This window comes from Varroa destructor, unplaced genomic scaffold (assembly GCF_002443255.2).
Source record: "Varroa destructor unplaced genomic scaffold, Vdes_3.0 BEIS01000003.1, whole genome shotgun sequence".
Classification (NCBI taxonomy): Eukaryota; Metazoa; Arthropoda; class Arachnida; order Mesostigmata; family Varroidae; genus Varroa; species Varroa destructor.
In genome coordinates, this window is record NW_019211456.1 from 16185812 (window position 1) to 16199846 (window position 14035).

Below are 14035 nucleotides of genomic sequence, written 5' to 3' on the forward strand. Positions count from 1 at the left end.
AAAACAAAAAGAAACCTATAATTTAAATACTAAGCTTAAGTAATCCTGGATGCGGAACCTTCAACGTTATATTCTTCCAACCGTAATCTCATGTACAGACCAGAGCGGACCCGCATGTAATTCTGTTGATTCAGCCTACCTGAACATCAATGTGAATTAGCATCATCGATGTGAATACTAGTCACCTATGTCGGTCCTATTATTTAAACAATTCAATATAGGTCCCGCTCATAGGAAAGATACGATTTTCACCATAATCTAATTCTAATGATGATCATGATGTCCACGTACTGATAGCATTACAGCGCCCTCTGGCCCAGAGGGCGCTACCATCTTTTTCTCTCTCCTCTTGGCTTTCTCCCTCTCTCCCCTCTCTGTCCTTCCCCCTCTCTCTCCCCCTCCTCTCTCTCTCTCTCTCTCTCTCTCTCTTTCGCCCTCTTAAGATTATGCTGTTTTTTCTAACGAAAATACACCACCTCATTTGCATGCGCAGTTCGTTTACGAAAACGCCAAGAAGCCGTTGGGTTGAAAAGAACTGCAGTCGTGACAGTAACGGGTTCTGTGTGTGTTGAACGTCCGCATAGATTATCATGGAAGATACAAAGTACTATTCCGGTAAGAGGGAAGATTTTAAGACATTTTTACAGCTAGATTTTATTGGTAAAACTCTGCGGTATTGCACCATGTGGTGTTTTGTATACTTTGCTAAGAGGGTCACGTAAATTGGGAAAGAACCTGAACCAGTTTGAATACCAGGTTAGTGCCAAGTCATAGGATGAGCGCGAATAGAGAACAGTTGCTGACTTAAGAGCATGATCCGTGTGTAAGACCATCGAAAACACAATTGCTTATCACATGAGCGGTGTTGGCAAATAATAGTGACAGCAATGTGTTAGGGAAGCAGGGTTGCTATTATGGTACTAGTGAAAAGGTAAAATCAATTTTTGTTTCGTCGAGCCTTCTTGTCTCCCTTTCCGAACGAAACTACATTTCGAACTCCGCTTTGCAAATCACTGCTGTTATAGTTATCGGAGTCAGGCTGTATATCGCCACTTTCCTGTTGTATAACAATAACATGCCAGATTTATTCATATCGAATAAGCTTCCATTCGATAGGCAGCACACTGTGATAAAATACACAAATTATAGACACATTTCAGGACTATCTGATTGGACGAATGCGCTGAAATTTGCACCAGATACCTAGACTATTTTTGCTACGCTATCTTTTGTAGGTACTTATACACGCAAGGTTTTATATTTAGCCGTATATGTAGTATCCGTTTTATTTTCTTTAGGCGTCGTTTATTTATAAATGATTGTACAAGAGTACATTTACTGATTTGATATTTCATTTTATGCCAGCGATGGTCAACGAACCCGTGAAGGACCAGAAGGAACGATTTCTTTTAAAACACCAGAAGTACTCACATGTCATTGTTGACATCGTCGTGAAATATATTCACTAGATTGAATAGATAGAAAAATTAAGCATTGTCTAGAGCATCTTCTTCTTTTATATACAAGACGAATGTAAACAATCTACACATGTGTCGGAAAAGTAAAACATGATGGTGACAAAAAAGCTTCATCGAGTAAAATGAAGGCTCCATCAAGTTAGATATAATGTTGTTTTTCATCATCTTAACTTAAAATGGCAGCTGAACCATAAACCTTTACAGGGTTATAGCTTGAGTTTTGTTTAATGTGTTAATCCCCGACCTTTCTGCGTTCTTAACAGACTTCTCGTCTCAGTCTGTAAGGAGAAACCACATATATATCGTTAGATAGATATATTTGCGGTTTTTTCAGTAGTATGATGCAGGTGTAGACATTAGCGATATTATCCCTGATAACAATATAACATGCAAACTTCCCAGTACAAACCTTCCATAAATCACAAGTTCTCTCCTCAGTAGAAGTTTTGTGAATAGTTAACTGTATTCCAAGTGAAGTTATTCAATTTCTCTGTTCACAGTCTTAGTCAGCAACGAAACGACGCGGCTATCTCCGGATCATCAGGAAGATGCCGGGGATGGAGACAAGATTTTTGATTCGAAAGATACTAACAAAGTACAACAGGAACAATGCAACACTCAAGAGCAAAAGGAAAAGCAACTCGAGGAACGGGGTGACGCTGTCAGTGAAGCTACAATTAAAAAGAACGTATACACAGAGACCTGTAAGGAGCCGCAGAATAAGCCAGCAATAGCAGGCGAAACTCGTGCTGCTAATGCAGCTCGGGTGAAGCTTGATAACAATCCAGTAGTGGCCGCCCATAGCGCACACGAAAACACCCCCAGCCATGATGATGTTCAACAGCAGAGCATCAAAATCGCCGAAGAGGACCTGAAAAATATCGTAAAGGATTTGCCTTCGCATATCAAGTCTAAAGTCGATCGTTTCGTTGAACATTTCGGAGCAGCTGGTAGGCAACGAATTTATTGACTTTATATAGATAAGGTCCACTTGGGAAGTTAATTCTTTCTCGCCGTTTTCGTCGCACTTCCACAATATTTCGTAAATTCAAACCAGTTCACAGAACAGAGTGCAAAGAAGTGGAGGAGGTACGAAATCTAATGAGGTGCATCTTTATGATGGGGAATCGATCATCCCACGTTTCACTACATATATTTATCTAGTAAGCATCAGCTGTAAAGAAATAGTAGTCAGTGATGGCGTAGCATCGCATACGAAGCTTCGTATATAAGTAGGATATCCAAGATATCACAATTTCCATTTTCGTAGCAGCAAAGCACCGAGAATTCAACTGCAGTATAGAGGTATAGACCCCAAGCACATTTACAGCCGTTGTATATGCTCCAGAGCGGTGTTCATGAGTCTGTTCATGTCAATCGTGCTGTCAATCAGAACATCAAATATTATACTATACGTATGGAGATCCAATAATGTATCAACTTTATTGCATTCTAGCTAAGAATTTCTAAACGTGTTTTTATCTACTTGTTACATGTGATTTCCGGTTGTGTATTAGTTTTGAACCAATTAATCCTTCAAATGTATTATCTTACGCTGAATTTATCTTCTCAAGCGAATAAGTAAAAGGGAATTTAAGATATCGATCATCATTTGAGTTTTTATATACCATGTTTGTTGTAAACTTGTTTTTCCGATAACCCAACAATTAAATTATTTGATAGTCGACGTGTTGTTTCTTTATTGGCCCCATAGTAAACATAACCTCGAATAAAAATACCTGAACTAGTTCCGGATACATGCCAGGTCTACTTACCTAATGTTGAGTTTCAACTTAACGTTGATAGTATCGCTATTCGGACAAGAAAGAGATTAAGTTCACTTTTTTTTCAATTGAAACTTATTCTTATTCTAGTACTACTTTTCAAGTTGCATAATTATAAAATTACGTTGTATTGATGCCTGCATTGTATTTAAATTATCGCGCCTACAGCGGAATGATAATGCCATTCGTACAAGATTTTGATGCTCTATGAATTATCTATATGAAAATTTTAGGAGCACCGTCGCCAATAAAACCACTTCGTGTAATAGAGACACATGCAGCCGACGCTGATTCGGAGGAGTCACTAGAACTGAAGATCAATAACACCTGTAAGTTTGCCCTCGCAGTCAATTACTCTGCGCCACCCTTGTGGCTTATGTTTAAATTTGTTCTAAGACCTGCTGCCTACTTTCAAAAATAATGGCAACTTTTTTAATGGCAAATTTTCCACCTAATTACAGTTCGAGTGGGGCGCATGCATAATGGGAGAACAAATTGAGCTAACAAATATATAGACATACGTGACAGCCCGTTTTTGTTCTTCTACTAGGTTATTGGGAGATGTTTAACGGTATCAATTCTAAATATATAAATAAATATTTATTTCAAGACTGAACAACGGCGCTTGCGATTAAGGAATGAGAAATAAGGTCGGTGTAAAATATATTATGTTCAAAAGCAGTGAACGGTTCGAATGTTGCGTAATAACGACATGAACTAGTATCTGAGCGTGAGCGTTTCTGAAAAACTAATATATATAGTAACCTATAAAACGCGTCAAAACTTATTCATTGATTTTTATCTCCAGTTGTGGTGCCACCACTCGGAGACTTGGTATCAAAGTGCATTCAACACAACGGATCGCAGATGTCCACCGGTCAACAATCAAACATAAACTTGAGCGAACTTCAACAGGGTGAGTGTAAAGGACAACTTCTTGTTGACAGACTGAAATTCGGTTCTATCAACTTGCTCATTTAATTACAGGTCCGTATATCGTGGTGAGGATGCACCAGGACACATTACGCGGTCATCTTTAATACTGTACTTTGTTCTTTAAAAGTATTGTTTTTTCAGCTGAATTTTCAAATTATTTATGTAATGCTTTACTGCCATTTTAAAGCCGATTTTTAGCATCATGATAATAATCCTAGTACATTTAAATAGCTCCTTCGCAGTATAAAAAAAAGCATATGCTTTCTTTTATTATTTGCTTTTCATTTTTGCCGGTTTTTAATTTTAGTACCATTATTCAGCAGTCCGCCCCTTTCTCAGTTCCAGCGCAGAATTGTCCTAAAATGTCAGCTTCGTTTTCGCTGTGGCAGTGCACACATCGGCAAAGGTGCCTTTGTGCAAGTATAGAGGCTTCGATACCCTGTTAGGAACAGTGGGTCAAATACTATGTCAGTTCTCCTCTGGGCTTGTCGGTTCTGTCCGCCATTATGACCGCAGTTTCACGCGGTAGCGTCTTTCACTCCTTGGCACGCAGCAACTACTATTTTGCACTGCCTGTTTGCTTCTTCTAGCAGTTTTCTTATAGCTTTCGCCCTTCGTCAACATTGAAACTAACATTGAAAAATATTGTTCCTGCTCACATTAGGATCGTAAAAATACTTACAGTTCTGTAAGCCTAGACGATGCGAAATGCAGGAATATGGTAGGCGTTTTGTTTATTATATTCAAGTGACTGTGACACACCTCCGTCAGACAGGTGAATAACACTTTCGTTATCTGAAATCCTCGCTGATGTCGCATTCTATTTTACGTACGTATCTATTTCTTGTATTTGTTCTTTTTTCTGTATATAGTTATTTGTATTAAGCATGCAATGTACTAAGGCATCAGCCAAATGCAAGATTTATAAATTTCGTTTTCTCGTATTAACTGAAGCCCCGAAAATCAAAAGCCTTGAAGCAAAGCATGTATATATAAATATTTTTATATACATAAATATAATTGTTTATGCAAATTCAAAAAGTGTTAGTGGTGGATTGGCTTAACTTAATGAAAGCTTAGAGAAACTTACTAATCTATTGCTTAAAATTAAAAAAAAATTACTGTGAGGACACGAGTGTGGCACCAAAAGACAACATGTCGACTTAGATTCAATTTTTGCCTGCAGATAGAACTTGTGTAAAACAAAACCAATATATACACGTGTGGTACAATTCCGTACCACTCAGTAACCTACCGCAGGACTGTGTGCTGAAGATCTTAGCATGCTGCTAAGTATGACTGTCTTTGTTAACCGACTGTTCGATTAATCCATAAATTTTAACCCTTAATTAAGGGGTCGACTTAAAACAGAACGTTGGCGAAAACAAGAATGGAAATTAAGTTTTCTAGTTAAACTGTTGTGAAAGACTTTCTGAAGAGTGATTAGTAAAACTAAAATAAGAGTCAGTGGAAGTATAACAAAATGCGGAAGAAAAGAACCGGAAACGCTGAATAACTAGATCCGTTTAGATTCAGCGTATAATTGTTTTCATCGAGTGACGCCAGCTACTTGATCGCATTAGTAACTAGCAACTATAACTCTTCTTATGTATGCTCGTGAAACATTATGTATTGTCGTCGTTCATTTCTCCTTTGTGCCCTATTTATTCAACTACTTTATTCAACCCATTTATACTAGGCGCGCTCTTGCCCACTTACCCTTCCCTTTTTTGGTATTGGATTCGGATCTAGATGGCGGTGCGGAGCCCGCTTTCGAGGCAATGTCGCTTCGTGTAAATCTTTCCCCGCGAAGTAACGAAATCAGCTGTGGCGCCGTTGTTAGTTGTATTTTTTTCATCACTTGAAAGTTAGCTGTTATCGAAAGTATCTGTTTTGAAGTCCGTCGATCATCTTTTGACGTTTCAACTAAACGAGGTCATATCGGGTAGTTTATTTGGGTAAGTTCTCAAACGTTCCGAAATGCGGTCAATGGGAGGATTGAAATCTGATTGAATATTATAATGTCCTAGTGTGCGCCTGTATTTCATTGGAACCGTTGGGTGTTCTATCCAAAAGCCTGATCTAAGCAGTGGAGCAAATTGTTTCCTAGTTTTTTTGACAGGAGGCATTGCCTTCATGTACTTTGTTGTTTTTGTTGTATTTAGCTTATTTCTAGCATTTGTGATTGTTTATGCTTGTGCAGTAAGTCTTTAATTAAAGCAATCCGCCTGGATGTCCAGGGATTATGTAACTAGAATATCCATGTAACAGTAGCGTATAGAAGCAAACATGTTGGGAAGACTGCTCGTGAAACTTAACGAAGTTTGTTAAATTTAGCTGTCTTCCATTAGATAATTTACAATAGACTATTTTGAAAATGGGGTCCGCACGCCAGTCTGTAAGTACTTCTTATGTAATATGAACCTTCTTTTCGATTTTAATTGCGAATAGACGCAACGATGGCCTCCGATATCGAGGAGCAAGCTCGCCTTAATGAAGTGGAGAATTCTGAACACGATAACGATAAGGAAGCTAGAATAATAGCCGAGCTAAAGGATAAGGATCTTCTTTCACGCAAGCGTAGTCAAACTGAGATGGAACCCGCGGTACGTTACAAAATACTCTTAATAGTCAGTGCTATCTATCTATAGTTTAGACAAAAGTTTGTAGTGTGCGATGTACCGTTATATAAGTTCTGCATATCAAGAATAGTACAGCTCGTTTTACATTTGTAGTTTTATGTATTTTCAGTTGGATTAAAATAATAATAATACCCCACTTTATTTCTCAATATACATTGTATCACACACTAGCAGTAGCCTGGCAGCGAGCCTCGCGTCTTTAGCCAGTTGACTACTGCGCGCCTTTCAACACTTGTTTTTGTCGTCTCATATTTATTCAAAACATATTTATTTACACTTTTTTTCCCGTCGTTTTGCTCCATTGATTGAAATATATCTCTGAGCATTATATATATTACAACGGAAGGATTTCTAGTGCTTATAATCCTTTTTTGTATTCAGAGCTATACAAGAAAAAAAACCTGTTGGTACGTTTTCCGTTACAAATTCTGTCCTGATCGTTTGCCATTATGTTCTCTCTCTTTCTCTCCCTCCCCCCTCTCTCTCTCTATTTCTGGCTTTCTCTGCTTATTATATTATAGTTGTTATTCCTGCGTTATTCATGTGGTGTGATAATACAATGCAAAGTTTTTGGTTTTTGCTAACGATGGCTACTGTCTGATTTTGGCCCCTCTTTCCCTGTAACGCCATTTCTAGGCATTTGAATTACCCCGCGCGACGAAGTATCCGCATAAGGATTTCCCGGCTCTTCCGGAGTTTCGAAGTGATTCGCCCCCTCTGATGACTTTCGGTGACGGTTACGAAGATGTATTCCGGGCACGTTTATCTTCCAAGGACGCCTGCATTCAAAATATAACATCCTTCGAGGAGGACATGGTATAGGAAAACTATAATTGTTCTTGATATACGTGATTGCAATACCCCTTTGCGATATTATTTTGATTGGGGACAGCCATTGGTAAAAACTCTTTATATTAAGGTTATTCGAATGTTCTAATAGATCCTTTTATTAAAGGATTTCCTGTTTTTATCTAAGCCCAATCACTTTGTTTTATTGTCATTGGAAGAAATACCACTGCATTATGAGTAACAGAAATATGATACTTTCCAGAGTGTTCAAGAGATTTCAGCGAACATCGGAGCTGGCATTTTGACTGATTTAGAAGAAAAGCAAAAATACCCCGCTGTTTCACCCTCTAAGGAAGAACCACTTGTCATTCAAAATGAGGCTCAAAGTCATGAAAGCGTCATACAGCCATCACCAATGCCAGTAGAAAGGAATGAGCCAGAAGGAGCCGAGACCCAAAGCATTGACTTAAACAAAACCTCAGCAGGAGATTACTTCAACAAAACTCTGGATATGACATTACGTACTTCTGGTTTTAGCGCATGCGGCTTGGGTATGCTTTTAGCTTTCGATGAGATGCTTGATCCTGCGGTCGGGCCTCTGCTGCCGTATGGTTTAAGGAGACGAGGCGCCAACGTCATTATATTCATAGCAAGTCTCGTCTTTGCAATTCTTTTTTGGTTTGTAGTGTTATAATATCAACGATCATAACACCGATAGATGACTGTAGCGCCGATTTCTAGATATCAATTAATATAATACATTACGTCGAATGTGACGGCCGCCGTTGCACGCTTTCTATGTGTTCCCAAAGTTCAACCACTCAATACCATCCCGCGCACTAACGTTGAAACTCTTCGAAATGCGGCGTCAATCCCAGATAGCGTAATGCTGTTATCAGTCTCTACTTTAGCTTCACAGAAATTGCATACTCCATCAAACGGAATCAGTTATGGCGAACTATGAGAACGTGAAGCCGCCATAAAATTACACGGAAATGTTTATACAAGCGCGAATTACGAAGAAAACAAACGGAAAGTAACTATCATATATTTATAATTAAATCGCTTTTAAGAGGTTTCCGCATGCAAAAAAAATAAAGTAGAGAATGCGGCCAGTAAGACTTTCATTTATTGCGCTGCATCGTCTATTAAATGAGGTAAATGAATTGTCCACTGATTGTTTTAATTTCATAATTGTTTGCATCATCTCAAATAAATGTGAAATCATTTTCATAATTACAGCGTTATCCTTTTAATATTATTATTATTTATTTTACTATTATTAAGCTACCAAAAGTATGAAACATACACTGAAGCTTGTTCTGTTTGTTATTGCACGGCCAGCTTAGTTCTTAAAGAACAGCACACTCACTTGAAGTATACAAAGTTCATAGCTTAAGAACTGGTAAATGGGTTTACCAGTTTAAAAACAGGTGGGACCTGTTTAAGTTCATGTAGTTCTGAATAGGTTTACGGTGTTCGAATTTTCTACAGTGTTCGATGTGCTCAGCCAGGCGGTGAAAAAAACCATTGGCCATGATACGATGCCAGTAAAAGAATTCGTAGACTGTAAAATCGACATAGGCGATTGTTAAGCAAAGAAGCCATGTTCTCTCGTTCAAAATGCACTTTCATTGTTGGAGCAGGGCCTCGCAGCCATCCGCATTGCACGTAACCACTTGATTCTCGTTCATGAAGTTGTGTCTTTGAGGAGTGTTGTATACATGTACATCTGAAAACGTGCGTAGGTGATCTTAGTGATTCCCCAGACAGGAATAGCGTAACGGTACTTACTCTTAACTGAAATGAATTCTCAGTTTCAACAACATAGAGAACTAAATGAGCAGGCTTTGACATAGGCTGATTCCTATAATGAATCCCCATTATGTAAACAGATCTTATATAGTTATCATGCTATCAAATCAACTAGTGCATCTTATAGTTAATTTAGTTTACTCCTGTTTTAATTTGTTTCTGAAGACCCATTTGCAACTAAATAGACAAACGAGAGTCCCGTAGATATTTTCCTGCTGAGCTCTCACTTTGAATGTTCTAAGTAGTGTGAATGGCGTGTTTTGAGAAACTGACCCAGTCCAAAAAATGTTGTTACATCTACTGACCTATGGCATTTAATGTACCCAATTATATTTTCTAATCACCGTTCGTATGAATTGTGTCTATAAACATAGGTTAACCCTTTAATTTTATTTGAGGTCCGCGAGTTGTTGCTCATAAACTACAAGGATTACTTGCTCTTTCCCACGAGCCCAGGTTTTCTGCCCGAGTGGCGCAAGATTGTAAAAATTTAGGTAAGCGTTAAACTGAAGTCTTCCAGCTAAATTTCGGCATGATACTGAAGTTTGGGGAGAGCATCGGCGTTTTCTTTTCATCACTGATAATTGCAGGCGAATAAGTCTTGTCAAAAAAGCCTTACATTTATAACCATGTGACATGTAGAGCATCAGACTTCAAAATAGTCACTGGAAGTAAAAATAATCTGTCAAATAAAGCTGAAATGCGGAGGAATGTTTGCGTTTTGAAGGTTAGTGATGTCAATCATGTCGCATGCTAGCTGTCCTCGAATTTTTGACGGACCTATTCTAGAAGTAGTCAAATAGACTCGCCCAGGTCTTGAAAATCCTATAATAGTGTAAGTGTGCACGAGATGTGATGCTTTGTTAACTGTGAACTTAATAGAATAGTCTTTGGGGCGATCACAAAATGGAACAGTGTATGAAATATTCGTAGAAATAAATTTATTTAGATTGAAGATGAGATGGCGGACTCATCGGAAGCTCATCGGGTCCACGCTTTATTCTTCCTGCGAACTGCTAAGCGTCCCGAGTTTCCATATTTCCCAAGTTCCGGGTGACTTTTTTGTTTCTACCCTTTTTGCACTTTCTTGTAGCATTTTGTGTCTTATATGATTTTGTTGATCCTTATTGTTGCTATTGCCTTTTGCGCTTCTGGGAGCTTTTTTTCCGTTGCGTTTCAATCTGATCGCTACTAAAAAGCGCCTACATAATTGTGAATTCCGCACTCGTAGCCAAACGCCTTTGCTCTATTGCTCCCCACGTTTTTGGCACAATTTTAGTTGCCAGTGATTCTTGTTAACGCTTATTGAGCTCTTTGTTCTAATGTTGTCTCACCTCGCCCGATGGCTAGTAGATTACAGTACAGCACATGGGATTCTCTGGACTCTCTTGCAGGCAGACAAACTTTCGGACGTTATTGTATCCCATGTCCTACTGCAGAGGTTTTAGTATCAACCGTTACGCTGCTTGTGTGTTACTGTCCTATGGGTAAAGTACGAGACTGTAAAACTCCGCAGGTACGGCAAAACCTTTTTTCTCTCATGTTGTCGATGATGACGTGTCAGGTTGAGAGAATTGAAGATAAAGGATCAGTGAGCATAGCTTTCTTAATCGTTCTTTCCGGGTTTTATGGCTGGTACTAAGCTCTATGCGTTGAAAAACATATTAGGTATGTAAAGAACGATCATTCCTGCAGCAAATAAACGAAACGACTGATACGCATGTTAGATCACCCTTGTACTAGTAAAGTTTTTGAGCACGGGTTTAATTTAAATAGAGGTAACGAATGGGCATCGTAATGGGCCAGTTGGCGTTTCTCATATTTACCCGGAAGGTATTTGTAATAATGAGTGATTCATTTAAAAAAAGAAACGAACAGCATGCCACTTTTGTAAGTTAATCTTCTTAAACTATAGCCGCTATGCGCTACATCACTGTCATGCACAAACCAGATGCACGATTACATAGATAAATTGTTTTTCTATCTTTTTACATACATTGACAATGGTAGCCGAGGTGTCGATAGAAAGAAGAGACGATTATTTCGGACTAAGTAAGAACTGGCTTCAAGTCAGCGCAGACTGACTGCCGCTAATATGACTCTATTGGCACCCGAGTGGCCACACTATGTTTTATACTTATTGATCTACGACAGGAGCCACTGGGGCTAGCTGCAGGCACCGCTCACGTCACTGGACAGAATTTTACCCTTAGGCTGCTGTTTACCCGGACACGGCTGAGTATAAAGGAACGAAGTCATCGTACATACTATTGTCTACTGTAATTGTATCCTATTCACAAGCAATATTGCGATTGCAACCCGTATTTCAGTACCACAGAGTCGTTTAGTCATATATTAGCTATAAAACTTTAGTTAAACACTATGAAAAGGTAAAGGTGCCGAATAATGCTCGGGTCAGCCTTTGTGAAAAAAAAACATTTTAATCAACCGGGATGTTACCATCCATCGTGTTAGTCACCACAGCTCTTCTAACCATAATTATTCTAAGAAAACTTTATAGCCGGGTTTCAGGTCAGTAGTGGCGTGCGAACGAATTTTGCAAGTCTGCTAATGAATGGCACAGCCATCGCAGTCTCTTGAACTACAGGTCGTTTTCTGCTGAAAGGGACAGGACAAAAACCTAAATCTGGACCACACTGAGTCCGTTTGCAGTGATCTCTCTGCTAAAGCTCGTCGTAGATGAAAGATGTTTATAACAGACAGACGAAACAGGCAGTGCCACATCGGCGATCGCTAGTTTGCGCTGCTGTGGCTATTGCCCGAGTACTTTCATCACGCGCTCTTTTTCTTTAATGTTCTGTGGTCCAACGTTGCACCGAGCTTGTTACCCAGTTCCAGGTTCAACCTAAATTTCGCATTGTGACGAGTCTGATAGGAAAGCTCTTACAGCCTGTATAGGACGCTATTACCAAAAAACCGCTAGAGGGGAAGGTTTGCTGGTTATGGGAGGTCTGATGCCTGCGTATGTTTGAACCCAGCTGAAATGGCCACTGTGGCCGAGGAGTGCTTGGCATAGTGGTCCCCAGACCAGTCGGGGACGATTCTTGTATCCGGGTTGTAAAAAGCGGTCAATCGAAAGCGTCTGGAGGGGCACCCACAGTCGAGTGGTCTGAACGAAATCAAGGAAGCTCCTTAACAGAAAAAGTGCTTTCGTGTAAGCGGTCGTATTAGACAAGTCGATGAAAATCATTTTTAGCAAGCAGGTCCATTATGTAACGGCTTATACAATCTTTAGTCTTTACTTATTCGTAGTGGATATTAGCAAATTTCATGAATATAACACTCAAGGTTTATACATGTTCCAATACTTGTGATATGTGAAAAAAAAAAAAGAGTAACATTCTTAAGTATTTTTTCTACATCAACTTACCAAGTCCGTTTAGACTTTATGGTTACGTGTGAGTTTTTTTATTTCTATTATTAATTCAGTTATCATATCTACTTCATATTCGAGTACTTTCGGTTCTGAATTGAAATTATGTTTTAAAATTAAACATATAGGTCATGTATGTGAAACAACATATGTGAACAAAGCCCATATTTGCTTGTCTCGCTAGTTTCGAGCTTACGATATTCGGGAGTTTGAAAAATACACATAAAAATCGCAATGAAAGTAATAGAAGAAAAACACTGTCGCAAGTTACTTATGGTCAAGAGCTCTGAATCAACCTATTTTCCATTACGTACACCGATCATAAATTGAGAACAGATGATTTTTCCTAAAAATATTGGTCTTCCACAAAGGCGAACAGTTGACTGTTCCACAGTTTTGTGAAAGGTATATTAGCTTTGCTTTCCGTGTACTTTGCGGGTTTTCAGTCACGGAATAGTTGATCGCATCTCAAATCCACTAATAAAAAATAGTACGTGAGCGTTGCAGTAGATAGAGCGATTATGGATTAATATGTAAAATCCTGATTTTCAGATACAATAAACGAAGTTTATGGCGTATGGTTTTTAATTTTTAGTAGTAATTTCTAAGAATACAACTTTATGTAACCATTTGTTCATCTCTTTCAAATACCTTCAGTTTTAGATGAACTTTGAATATGATGCATTCTACTTGTTAACTGAAGTCCGCTGATGCATTCGACTTTAAATTAATCTGAGAACAAGGCTTATTTATATTGTGTAAGTATTGCGTGATACAACAATGAAGCCTTGACAAACGCACATATCTGGTGACTTTTAAGGTCTTGCGCGAGTAAAACGTGTTCTCATTCGGTAGCCTTGAACGGAAAAATTTCCAGGCTTATTTTTATTAACACATACATTACGCGCTCTAGCAAAATTGTTTTCCGAATGCCTTAAGAACAGTTCAGGTCGAACAGACATATAGGAATAACAGTAATCACACGCGATTAACAAAAAGGATGATGCTAACACATAATCAGCAGATTTTTTGGATATACAGATGCAACGCATCCTCTACATCCTAACTATTAAGCTGGCTTTATAAGTAGGATACGTAATAAAGCCTGATTCTCCTTTTTCCTGTATTTTTATATTGACTGAGGTTTGACAGCTATGTTCTGTTATTATATGCGGCTGAATTTAACATGATTATATA

The 14035-nt window shown here is 38.6% G+C and overlaps 1 protein-coding gene and 1 long non-coding RNA gene across 2 annotated transcripts in view; one reads left to right on the forward strand and one right to left on the reverse strand.

Annotated features, from left to right (window-relative positions):
* The first annotated feature begins 453 nt into the window (after positions 1 to 453).
* LOC111247914 (uncharacterized) lies at positions 454 to 8865 on the forward strand. Its single transcript, XM_022799460.2, has 7 exons — positions 454 to 615; positions 1979 to 2428; positions 3496 to 3591; positions 4071 to 4178; positions 6650 to 6804; positions 7477 to 7656; positions 7892 to 8865. Exons 1-7 carry the CDS (start codon positions 591 to 593, stop codon positions 8321 to 8323), a joined length of 1446 nt encoding a protein of 481 aa, XP_022655195.1. The 5' UTR covers positions 454 to 590; the 3' UTR covers positions 8324 to 8865.
* Positions 8482 to 14035, reverse strand: part of LOC147756583 (uncharacterized) — a 7592-nt gene continuing 2038 nt past the window's right edge. Inside the window, exon 2 of the long non-coding RNA XR_015323236.1 lies at positions 8482 to 9361. This is a non-coding gene — a long non-coding RNA (uncharacterized LOC147756583). The remainder of the gene's footprint in view (positions 9362 to 14035) is intronic.

What these genes read in the sequence shown, in the direction of transcription:
- LOC111247914 (XM_022799460.2), top strand. Translation starts at nt 591, where the DNA reads ATGGAAGATACAAAGTACTATTCCG. An exon ending in TGAACATTTCGGAGCAGCTG is followed by an intron (nt 2,429 to 3,495) that starts GTAGGCAACGAA and finishes TGAAAATTTTAG; the next exon opens with GAGCACCGTCGCCAATAAAA. An exon ending in CATCCTTCGAGGAGGACATG is followed by an intron (nt 7,657 to 7,891) that starts GTATAGGAAAAC and finishes GATACTTTCCAG; the next exon opens with AGTGTTCAAGAGATTTCAGC.